The following is a 12,782-nucleotide window of genomic DNA, read 5'->3' as shown; positions in this document are numbered from 1 at the left end:
TCTAAATGTATTTAATGGGTCTAACTCAGACCTGATCGCAGGACAAATTTGTTCTCAAAATGGGCAGAACCATGTGCACTGCAGGTAGGGACAATGTATCATGTGCAGAGAGAGTTAGATTTGTGTGAGTTATTTTGTTTCTGTGCAGGATAAAAATTGGTTGCTTTATTTTTACACTGCAATTTAGATTTCCGTTTGAACACATCCCACCCAAATCTAACTCTCTCTGCACGTTACATCTGACACATGTTCATTGCAACATGATTTTGCCCATTTTAAGAACACATTTGTCCTGCATTCCATTCTGAATTAGGCCCATTGTGTATGTGACTGGTCCATTTTGCAACATTGGTCATTTACTTTGCAGCGATAAGAACAGCCTCCTGTATGTGTAGACTGTGCCAGGTGAGCAGCTGTAAAAAAATCTTTTAGGATAACTTAGGAAATAGTAACTGCGAAACACCATGAGAGGAAGAACTTTAATCCAAGAAAACAAAAAGAATAAAATATATGTTTAAACAAAGTTGCTAAGAAAGAAAAAGTGGGAAACCTAAAGAAAGCAGAGCACATTTGGTAAGGATGCTTGGCAACAGAACCTCTACGTTTGTATCCTTTTTTATCAGGAGCTGGCAATACAAAATAGATACAAAATACATAAAATAGGATTCCCCATACTTTCTCAAGTTCTTTGCAACAAAGCTAATGTTAGCAGTGATTACACTATAATTAGTGAATATAATGGAGGAGCGATTGTTCGATAAACCATCGTCTGTTAGATAATACTGCAGGTATTAATGCCTCGGTTTAATGCTGTTAGTGCAATAAAAACTATTATAGTATTTCTAGGTAATGACTGTAAAAATGTACTTTTCTTGCAGTAAAGAGATAGCAGCAATACATAGATGTATCAAAATAAAAAAAACTGTAATGTAATTCATTCAGTGTACTAAAGTCAATGTTTTATATATTTTTTCTTTCAATTTACTTCTTTTTACCCTTCGAGTGCCAAGTGAATTTATGAAAACTGGTGTGAAAATTGGCAAGCAAACATTTTTGTTCATCATAATGACCGGTAACGTTTCCCTTTATATAGGAAATATAATCATTGTTTACACAAGGTTGTTTATTTGAATTTATATAACAAATGTGGCATTTTTAGGAGATATTTTGCACATCTCTCACAGATGTTGGCACTTAAAGGGTTAATGTATCACCGTAAAGCGTGTGTGCTCAGTATAGAAGTACTCAGAGGGCCGCTATTATTATGCACTCTAATATTTGCTAGCAGTCTAGTCTTGTGGCCGAGGGTAAGTTACTTGGACCTCTATTGACAGATGCAAACGCAGGTGTGAATTTACATAGTTTTGTGTAGTTCCATCCTATTCTGAGTTGTATAGAACTCAATGGTCTTTTTACTAAGCTGTCAATGGAGATAAAGGGCCTGATTCTGGTTCAATTTCAAAAGCAAATTCTCTCTCTAATGGACAGAACCATGGGCCTTATTCTAGTTCACTCTTTCTGACAAAATCCTTCTTGGAAGGACCAAAACCATGGCCCTTATTCAGATATGATCGCAGTACAAATTTGTTCTCAAAGTGGGCAAAACAATGTGCACTGCAGGTGGGGCAGATGCAACGTGCAGAGAGAGTTACATTTGGGTGGGGTGTGTTGAAACTGAATTCTAAATTGCAGTGTAAAAATAATACAGCCAGTATTTATCCTGCACAGAAACAAGATAACCCCCCCGCCCCACAAATCTAACTCTATCTGCACATGTTACATCTGCCCCACCTGCAGTGCACATGGTTTTGCCCATTTTGAGAACAAATTTGTACGGCGATCAGATCTGAATAAGGGCCCATCTGCACTACAGGGGGGCAGATGTAAAATGCGCAGAGAGAAATAGATTTGGGTGAGTTATTTTGTTTCTGTGCAGGGTAAATACTGGCTGCTGTATTTTTTGGGGGGCGGGGGCATATTGAACTATTTATTACCCATTATAACTCCTTTTGCATTTACATTTTAAAATAGACATTGAAAAGTAATTGTATACAATGGAACTGAGCCTCTTTAAAGTAAATCTATGAATTAGAAATTGCTATCTCAGCTTCCTTTTTTGAGATCTCCTGTGAGATGTTGCCAACTTGGTCTGTTCCGATCATACTGGGATGTGTTGTGTTCTAGTCAGATATCACTACATGGTGCATTATGCAGGGAATAGTGTATACTCAGACTGCACATGAGAGTGGGGCAGAAGGCAGAGCTGCGCTTGCACCAGGCAGCATCCTTTATTCAGTCCCTCTGTCTCACAAGCACTCTCAGGGACAGGAGCGGTGACGTGGCGGTAAAGCCACCGGGGAGACAGATCTGGGTCAGTGACGCAAGATGCATCTTCACAGTTATGGTGTCCTGAGAGTTTTCTCAGTTACCAGAGCTTCTCTGTCCTTCACGCAATGCAATTTGGATAGAGTATAACTGACTGAATAATAACTAGGTAAAATAACATGCTCTGTGCTTATTGACACAGGCAGCTTTATAATGATATGTCATACGCATCGTACAGGGGCCTAATTCAATTGGCGGTGCGGCACATGCCACAAGGCAGGGCCAAATAAAGTTGGGGGGGGGGGGGGCACAGGGGGTCAGTACCCCTGGGCCCCCCTCTATATAGGGTCCCCCTGTGGTCGGCATGTATTTAAAAAAAAAAGGTGTGCATGGGAGTGGGGTAGTGCTGCAGCTTCACCTATCTGCCAATGTGACAATGATTAATGGTGCTGAGCATTGGGAGCCAAGGCACACTGACTGCACAAGTGTGCAGTGCATTACTGGGAGTTGACTAAGTCCCATGAGACTTTGCACAAGAGGTCAGAGGCTGAGAGGCTTGTGCTGAGCTCTGCTTGGTGGAGCTCCTCATATGCTTCTTCATGGGAGGGTTTTTAATTAGAGGAAGCGCTCCTACAGAGTAAGGTACATATGGACAAACAGAGGCTTTTCATGTGGTATTTATATATATATATATATATATATATATTTGTTTTATGTTTATATATATATATATATATATATATATATGTTTATATGAATCCCGCCTCCCCCCCTGCAGTTACCCATTGACCAAGTTCTGCCTTTACTCTGTGTTTTTGACAGTGTAATATTCCCCCATGCAGTTTGAGGCCAGTAATGACAAGTGACCCCGGCCCCCCCGATGGCTTAATCCTGCCACAAGGTAACAATGTTGCACATGTATACTTTGTCCTGCAGCATCAGTAGCTGAGCAGTAGGAGACTGTCAGTGGTAAACAGTTTGCTGCCATTTGGGGGTGGGATGAGGCTACAATGGCCTCTGTTTCCATGGGCGTGTGTTGCTGCTGCTGTGGGAGAGTAACAAGTCCAGGGTTTCCGCCAGAAGACAGAGATTTCCTGGAATCTATGTTGAATCTGCGAGACCCAGTTTTTGTGGCCCGATGGGTCAGGCAGCCGGCTGTTGGTGTCGCACAGGATATACTGTATATATAAGTTACTGCTATGAAAACATTTTCTCAATATTCTGCAATGCTACCAGCCACTGTAACATGTTTTATATAACCCCTAGTGCTGATTTCTAGGTAAGAGGCATAGTGGGCCAGATGTAATGATGCAGTATACTGGCCGAACTCAGACTTTTTTTCAAAGAGGCAATCACTTACAAGGCATTACAAGGCCATAGCCAGATAAAGGGCGGATGCACGGTATACTGTACCCCCCCCCCCCAGGGGGCCCCTTAGCCTGAACACAGTGACATCATTAGCGCTCCTGATTATTGTTCAAGTGTGTAAGTAGAACAGAGGGTGCTGCGATTATTTAAATCCTCTCTACCTGCATTTCCCTTTCAATAGATGATTGCAGTCCCCTGTGTCGAAATTCCTTTATTTCAAATTACATATTTCAACACAGGTGATGCCAAATCATATATTGAGAGGGAAGTCCAGATAGAGAGCATTATGTCCCTCCTGGAGAGGGTCATGGTGGGAGGTATGCACAATCTAATAATATACACCCCCTTTCCCCTAGGGCCTCCTGTTTTAATCCCGCCCTGCACATGGCCACATTACATCCGGCCCACTGTATGTTTTGGACTATAATACTTTGCATTCCAATATCACAATAACCACATACTGTAGGTGGTGGGACATGCTACAATTGCAAAATAAAATTCAAAATAATCATGTGGCTTTTTTTAAATCTTCCTAACAGTGAAAATTATAAAAATGTTTTTGGTTTCAGTTTTATATGAAAAGCATCTGAGAGTTGGAGTATGGAAATATTATACATTGAGTATATTGTCAATTTTCATTGAAACTGGTTTCAATAGTTGCTACAGTGTTTGGTTTACCCAGAGGCCCGGCATATATTCAGATCAAATTCTATATATACATATCTCACAGCTTATGCCCAGTATGGTTTATGGGGGTTATTCACACCTGATCGCAAAGCACAAGTTATTTTTGTACTTTACACCGGGTGGTATATATATATATATGACTAATGCAGACATCCACAGTGTCCTGATCGTCTGAAAAGTTGGCCATACCAAATGCTGCCAAGTCAATAGATGCCATGTACATGCACCCGGCATCTACTGTATTTCTGTTGAGGAGAGGACTTAGGGAAGTCCAGCATGTCCTGTGCTGCGCACACCTCCAAGACGGTTGCACCTTCCTCTCCCTGGCTTGCCATGGCTCCTTCTAGGTCATGCCAGTAGAGATTTTGTGCCGGCACCTCAGATCCCTGCCCACAACCTAGTGGAATACTTTATATACTATAAAGACGGGGTGCATCACCCCAAAACATTGACATTAAAAGCTGCATATTTTTAAGTTCTTGTAATGCCTTGATGTGCTCGACCCACGCCAGGTGCTGTGTATCCCAGTGTGTGGCATGCCAGCAGTCAAAAGACCGACCCCAGTATCTCAATACGGAATATTCCAACAGAGGCTCCATAGTACCGAAACTCTCTCCGCTATCTCCCTGTGCAGCCTAATACTAAGTCTCACCAGTAGCGAGTACTTAACCCCCCTTCCCCAGCCGCACGCTAGCCCGCCCTGCATACTTACCGATCAGGATGCCGTCTGTTGGAATGCCGGTATTCGGCATCAGCACGTTGAATGCTGGTATTCTGACTGCCAGGATGTTGAATGCATCCTGATGACTGTATGAATGGGGCAAATGTATTAAGCCTTAACAAGAGATAAATGCAAGGGTGATAACGAGAGATAAACGTCCAACCAATCAGCTCCTTACTGACTTTTTTCAAACACAGGCTGTAACATGGCAGCTAGCAGGTGATTGGCTGGACGTTTATCTCTCCTTATGAGCTTGCTCCTGGTGCTGTAGCTCCACGCTACAACTCTGGCACCATGGTTTTGTCCATTTGCTAAATTGTGCTTTGTGATTGGGTCTGAATAACTCCCTATATACAGGCAGAGGGCAACAGTCTACATGTGCTGTAACAGATTCCAACCAATCTGCAGTTACCTTCCAGCAGATACATGTTCTCACTGCAGCCAAATTCCCGGGTCTAGCATGTAGACCCGGGAATTTTCCTTTTAACATGGGATTTTTGTCGCACATCCAGATTTCATACACGGGTAAAACCCTTCTTTTTACCCATGTCTGAGATCCGGATATGCAGACACGGGTTGACCCGTTCACACTGCCGAAAAACCCGTGTTTAAAGGCAAATTCCTGGGTAGAACTTCTTCACCCGGGAATTTGCCTTGCAGTGAGAACGGGGGTCCAGCGCGTCAGTCCCCGGCATTTTAATGCCGGGTAAAAGCCGTGTCTTTCTCACTCGCAGTGAGAACACGGCATTATTTAGTAGCACGCACTCAGATACCTCTCAGCATTGCAGTCCCATAAATCAGGACAAGAGGTGTGGCTGTGCTATGATGGGGGCATGGTAATGTTATGAGGGGGTGTAATTGGACCACCTGTGGCATTCCTAGAGTTCTGGATGCCTCCTAGCAACCTCCATTCCCTTGCATATACTGATTTATTCCCATCTTCCATCCACCATGAGCAGCATACATCCAACTATCCCACCATGGGACACATATAGTCATGTGAGGAATGGCGGTACAGAGCTCACAAATCAGGACTGTTCCACCTTATTGAGAACCATTAGGAGGTAGAGTATGTTTGGTATCGTACCTTTGCAATTATGTTAGTAAATAACCTGCAGCTGGGTTATTTATTGTCTGATGCAGGGTCCACGGGAGAATTGCACAGAAATGGCAATGTCATGTTTAAAGGGTCGCCATCAGCCAATCACAGGTGCACAATATATGTCCAAATCTAAATGTAAAAGTAAGGGCACTTGAAATAAATAGCTCAGTTGTGCCCTTTCTTCTCATTAAGGACCATATGTACTAAGCCTTAGAAGAGATAAAGTACCAGTCAATCATCTCTTTACTGCCTTTATGAACATATCCGTAACATAAAAATGGGGTACGCCAAGCATAGTGTGTCAATGCATTTCAAAGAGGTCCACAATTCCAACCCCAAGGGACTAGCCTTCACTGCAATAGAAGCTCCAGACATCAATTGGAGAGGGGGGGGACCATTTAGACATCCTAAATAAAAGAGAACTATTTTGGATGTTCACCTTAAAAACTCTGCAGCCCACGGGACTTAATATTGACTTTAATAATGGTACATTGGGCTGATGAAATGAGCCCATCAGACACCCATTCATCACAGAACAATCATGTTAAACGAACCTGTGCCATTTTTTCATTTAAAACACCCATCGAGTACATGATTGTGGAAGATAGCCACACACCAGGCAATCTGACACCAACAAACCTCCAATACAGGTTGCTGACATCACGCAATCTAATTATGAACACTCCCACCTACATTGTGACCAATCAGGAACCCAGAGGGCGGGCTGATCCTCTGCATAAAACACTGACCATGGTTACCGTTCATTATCCTTGAAAAAGACCGCACAGCGGTCGAAACGCGTTGGACACCAGCACCAACATACTTACTTCAGCCAACAACATCTAAGTCTCCTCCCGGCTGGGAGTTGAGCCTGCAGCGCAGACGCTACTGAACGCGGCTACGGTCTCCCTGGCAACCAGGCGCCGGGACCCGGAAGTCGCGCTCAACCGCGTCACTGCAGAGCCGGGTACACAGCGTCGTCTACACGCTGTATGTACTGCGGCTGAGAAGATACATCAGGAACGCTGCGGGACCACCGACCGCATCACACAGGTGAGAGGTGCACTGCGGGGGGGACGGGACGCCAGCCCCCTGCACCACCCCCTGTGTTTTTACGCTACACATCAGTTACTTGACTTCCTCCCTCCCTGTCTGACTTACAGACGCATCTCACCTTGTGCACCACTGGACAGTAATAACATTATTGCTGCAATCTATTACCCTCCCTGCATTCCCTTTTTCCCCCAGTGATTAATCCCCGATATTGGGATACTGTTAGCATCACGTGCATCACTAACAAATAAAGCAACGGTGCTTTAAATCATTACTGCCTACAGTTGTCATTTACACACGCTCTGAGTGGCTGACCATCCTCAGCACTCATCACAGATAAAGGTTCTCATACAGGACAGATTTCTGCATACAGGCAGAACTCTGTTAGAAGGAGAGCGCATAGTATACTTTGTTTATTACTATTTCCTTGTGGGTCTGGGCAACTCACCACTGTGCAGCCCCTTCGCTCAAAAGGTAACTGAGCGTTGGCAAAACCCCCTTCTCTCTTTACTGCCTTGTTAGGTTGCCCATACATCAGATGGCACAATCACCAGACCCAGCGGAAGCACTGACTGGCACAGCTGACTGGCAGTCAGGGGATTTTTATGGGCTATCAATGAATGAACTGTTTGGTTGGTACCTTATCTCTATCCAAACTTAGTACATAGGCATATGTTCCATGTTATGGGAGACCAAATGGTGAAGCAGACGTTTATGTAATATGGCAAACCCAAGTGTGTGACCGACTTTAAAGCAGAGGTACGCTGTTTTGGGGTGCTAGATGACTAGGTGACAGTTGGGATCCTGACGATCAGTATACTAATGCCGAAATCTCGACTGTTCAACTGGCCGACCAACAGGGGCTATTCTCCCTCGTGGGGGGTCCAAAAATATTGCATAAAAAACTGAAGGGCCTGATTCTGAGGTGGACAGCATACCAGTGGCCCTGGCTCCAGCATCTTTATGTAATTGCTGCGAGCGATTCTTAGCCTACTGCGATGTATTACATTACCGTATATACTAAGACTGCACTTTTGCCATATACACACAGCCATCTGAGTCAGTGCAACTGCGTTTTTGGATCTAGTTGCTGACTGACACACTCTTGTTGGGCTAGTCAGTGCTCCTGTCACCTCCCTGAATTGCATCTCTGCGTGCATTTTCATTGGAGCAATACATCAACACAAATGTGCAATGTAGACGTGTAGGGGTAAATTTACTAAGATGGGAGTTCTATTGAAGATGGAATGTTTCCCAAAGCAACCAATCAGAGTCTAGCTATTATCTTCTACAAGGTAGAATCTGATTGGTTGCTACAGGTCTTCAATAGACCTCCTATATTAGTAACTTAACCCTGTCCAGTGTGACATTGGGATGTATATGCAGTGCCACTTGCGTGTGTCCAAGCCACCACATCTTCTACCTCTGAATCAGTTCCTAATGGGCAGATTTACAGTATGAAGCAGTGATAGGGGAGGATAAGTGAGCCAGAGGGGAAGTATCCCATGGCAACCAATCAGCACCAACGTAACATCTATAATTTGCATAATAAACATTATACATAGCAGCTGATTGGTTGCAATGGGCCACTTCTCCTCCTTAAATGTCAAACTGAAGACTACAGTATGTGACTCTACCAATGCACATTATGGGTAAAATGTATCAGAATTTCTAAATAGGACAACTGAAGAAGTTGCCCTTACAACCAACCAGCCCCTCCTCATTACATTATCAGCAGAGCTCCTCATAGTATCTGTAGGAGACACCCTGTGACCATGACTGCGTGTATGACAAAACCAGAGATCTTCAGCAGCAATATTTTATTTTTTCCCTTTCTTACTTCGTAATTTTGTGAATAGCTTTGCCAGAGAAGAGATCCATACATATAATACACAATTGATATGAATATTTATATAAAATATACTGTAAAATATATCCTTATATTTGGTAAGTAGTAATGCCATCCTTATAATTGGAGAATATGGATGCTACTTGTGCTACATGACTACAAAGTTCAAACTAAACCTCCACGTGTTCTCTTTCTTTCATTGCTGTGTAACTGGGTCATCCAGCCCACTAAATAGTTTTTACTGTTGTAATCTATCCTGTGTATTGTAAGCAGAACCCTTCTATCTCCCTTTGTCTGTTAATACCCAGTCTCATTTAATACTGTGTCCCAACTGTAAAGTGCTTTAGAATATGCTGGCGCTATGTTATTATATATTAATAAATAATGGAATACCTGTATTTAGGGTTAACCACCTCCTTCATACCAGCAGTTTGCTTTGTTTCCAATAGAAATTACTGTATTATAAGGAATGTAGAAATAAAAGCATATAGGAATCGCTGGGGGCGGTGTGAAGTGTCATATTGGAAAATGAAGGGCCTAACAGGCGATACAAAGGTCGGGACATAAGTGTAAGGGGTGTGGCCAGCCACCAGGTGGAAGTGGACAACCAACACAGAAGGACTTACCAACAGGACATGCTAAGAACACAGTCCCTTTATAAAGGAGGGTGTGGTATAGGGGTCCGACAGTCGGGATCCCGACTGTCATTATCACAACGTCGGGATCCCGGCTGGCCAGACTCAGACAGCATGGTGAGCGCAACTAAGCCCCTTGCGGGCTTGCTGCGCTTGCCACACCTATTCTATTCTCCCTCTATGGGGGTCGTGGACCCCCACGAAGGAAAATAGCCGACAGCCATCGGGACCCCGTCCAGCACCCATAAAGGAAGAGACAGGAGTACAGATGGAGCCGCAGCCATCTGTTGCGCCGGCGGGCCAAGGCCAACCGACTCGCCATGCTGTTTGCCGGGTCATGGATGTGCACCTGATTCGTGCCGCAGCCCGCCGCGCCATTCGCCGGGAGCCACTCAGATGAGGGCGGCTCCATCTGTGTGTCATTACCAAACAACTTAATTGGCAAGAGGGATAGTCTTGGTGTACTTTCCATAGAGAGGATCCAAGTTCATCATTGATCCTGCTCCACTACGTTGTTGACCTGTTATGAAGGGTCCCACCAGGGATTTCCCCAATATACTGTGGAGAGTGTCACCCACCCTGTGTCCATGTTGTCCATAGAACTTTTGTGCAAACTTATACATTATAATACGGGCTATATTAATGTTTGAATATGACAATGGCTTATTTATTGATAATGTGAAATCGTTAGTTTCTGAGCATTTCTTTGATCAAGTGTTATATTTGAGGTCTGTGTTTGCATATAATGTATAATGTGTGTTACCTTATTGTGGAAGACACACCGTTTTATTTTTTAATATATCTTTAAGGCAAATTACAGTAAACCTTAATGTCATGTTCTTATACCTTTTAAAACGTAACTTAGATATTGTATATTTTCCCAAACAGATATTTTTGGACTAATCTGTGGTCTTCGTAGTTCCCCGACTGTACTTGGCCTTTGTGGGGGGCTTCGCCCATACCTGCCCTTCAGAGAATGGTGCATGCCAGTTATGAGAGGAAGCAGTGTTCGTTACTTGATGATGCCACCCGTGTGAATACCAGTCATGTGTGTGATGATGGGTTCCATCTACATCAACGAGCCTCAATGTACTCTGTGGGTCAACTATGCGATTGGCTTGATCACCGACTGTCCCAACTCATCTTGCCGTTAGGTTAGTGGATGGTGAGGAGGCTTCCCTCTAATTTAGGAGTCTCTCACAAATTCCAGGAGAGTATTCAACCATGACTATACTATGACCATGTACCATTAGGGAGTACAGAGAAAAGTTATCAGACGTTGCTTAAAAGTGACATTGAAATGACTAAAAATTAAATTGAAGAGAACTTGTAAGGGCTCTCTCGGAAGCAGCAATGCTGTGTTATAATGACAGACCCTGTAAGAAGGCACTAAATGCCACTGTACATCAAAAACTAAATTAATGCGGTTCTGAACAACCGAAGAGAGAGCTTTATGATAACCCTACAGAACCATGAAAAATCATGGAGCATTGTAACATTTATATATAATCTATTTTCTAATCTATATTTACTATGTGCTTTTATATATTTTCTAGAAAAACAAAAGGACAGACAAGTCCTATGTGAGCTGCCCTCTCCTGGCCGCTTGCGGTACTGACAAAGCTCCCTTGCATCTTTTTATGGAAAGGTTTCTAAGAGGCATAGATGAAGTAAAAACACTAGAAGACAAAGATTTTTTTTTTTCGATTCTAAACTGTAAAAGTACAAGAATATAGAGTATTGATTACATGGACAATTTAATCCTGGGCCTCAGGAAGTACACTTTGTAATTTACCTCAAATATTCATACGCACAAGCTCACTACAACAAACCATTACTTAAATATGTAGCGATAACTAGTACTCCTGAATAAAAACTTAAAGCAAAAAATCATTAGCAGCTTCCATTTTGGATTTTCACGGTTTCTGTTGCATACACACAGAAGAGACAACCACTACGCTGTCTGATCGAATATTCCCGCTAATTCCCTAGCATCTACTGACATCATCGTGGAATGAGGCATGAAGTACCCATGGTGCCACATTCTCAGTGATGTCACTAGTCCCTAGTGAACCAATTGGCTGAATTCTCACAAACATAGGTTCAGTTTACAAAATGGCTGCCTCCGCTGTGAGAAGTTGACCAGTATAGTTGAAACGGTAGACCCAAAATGAAACTAAAATATTGTATCTATATTTTCTGTATCGTTTTTCGTTTTGATTTTGCTCTTTTTGTTTTTTTCTAAGTACCTACAAGATTACAAAAAGAAAAAAGCAGAAAGTTGGTTGGAGGGTTACCATTTAGTATTGCTACATGAGCAGAAAGTTATTGTGGATCAAAACTGCTACTGAGTACAAGAAGAATTGGATGAAGGGGTCACGTGGCGCTGCACACCCATGCAAAGTCGCTCATCGGATGCTAGAGGTCTTGCTGTGGGGCCCAGGATTCTACTTGTCAGTAACTTGAAGACGTATCTATATTTAAAGTTTTCAAAAACTTGTCTGGAAGTGTTGGGTTCTCTCTCTCTCTCGCCGGAAGAGTCCAATAGTCTAGAGAGCGAGAGTCCAATATGAGGAATAAGAATCTCTTCTGTTAAAGAAATACTGAGGCACAAAACAGTCGCTCCTACTACTTTCATACATGAAATCCCTTTTCTTGTAAATGCATCATCTGTAATCGTAAAGTCTGTATGCTGCTCGCTATTCTTCTCTGATGTCCGATGAGCGTAACGCCAACTCTTCTGATGTCACTAAGCAGAAAACAAAGGATTGTTAGAACCAGACACAAATAAACGGACAGAAAAAACCCCCATGAATCTAAACAACAACAATAACAAATACAGGTTGAGTATCCCTTATCCGAAATGCTCGGGACCACGAGCATTCCGGATAAGGGAATTTTCTGTTTTTTGGAATAAAAGTGTGTTAGGCATACTTACCTGTCCCCTGGTGGTGCCCAGTGGTTCCTCAGCCTCCACGTTGTCCCCTGGAGTCCACAGCAGGCCTTCAGCACCTTTGCGCGAATTCCCAGGCGTGCGCGCGC

At 43.2% G+C, this 12,782-nt stretch overlaps 1 protein-coding gene across 4 annotated transcripts in view; it reads right to left on the bottom strand.

The window, feature by feature from the left end:
• Nucleotides 1-465: 465 nt before the first annotated feature.
• Nucleotides 466-12,782, bottom strand: part of EPHA6 (EPH receptor A6) — a 698,400-nt gene continuing 686,083 nt past the window's right edge. For 3 of the 4 annotated variants that reach the window (XM_083171949.1, XM_083171946.1, XM_083171947.1), the window contains one exon: nucleotides 466-12,489. In XM_083171949.1, coding sequence (XP_083028075.1) covers nucleotides 12,440-12,489 — 50 coding nt within the window. In that variant the 3' untranslated portion in view covers nucleotides 466-12,439. The remainder of the gene's footprint in view (nucleotides 12,490-12,782) is intronic. The other variant, XR_014470285.1, reaches the window with a different exon arrangement.

This window comes from Crinia signifera, chromosome 2 (assembly GCF_055691185.1).
Source record: "Crinia signifera chromosome 2, ASM5569118v1, whole genome shotgun sequence".
NCBI lineage: Eukaryota > Metazoa > Chordata > Amphibia > Anura > Myobatrachidae > Crinia > Crinia signifera.
The sequence above is the reverse complement of the archived record's forward strand: the minus strand, read 5'-3'. Positions and strand labels throughout refer to the sequence as shown.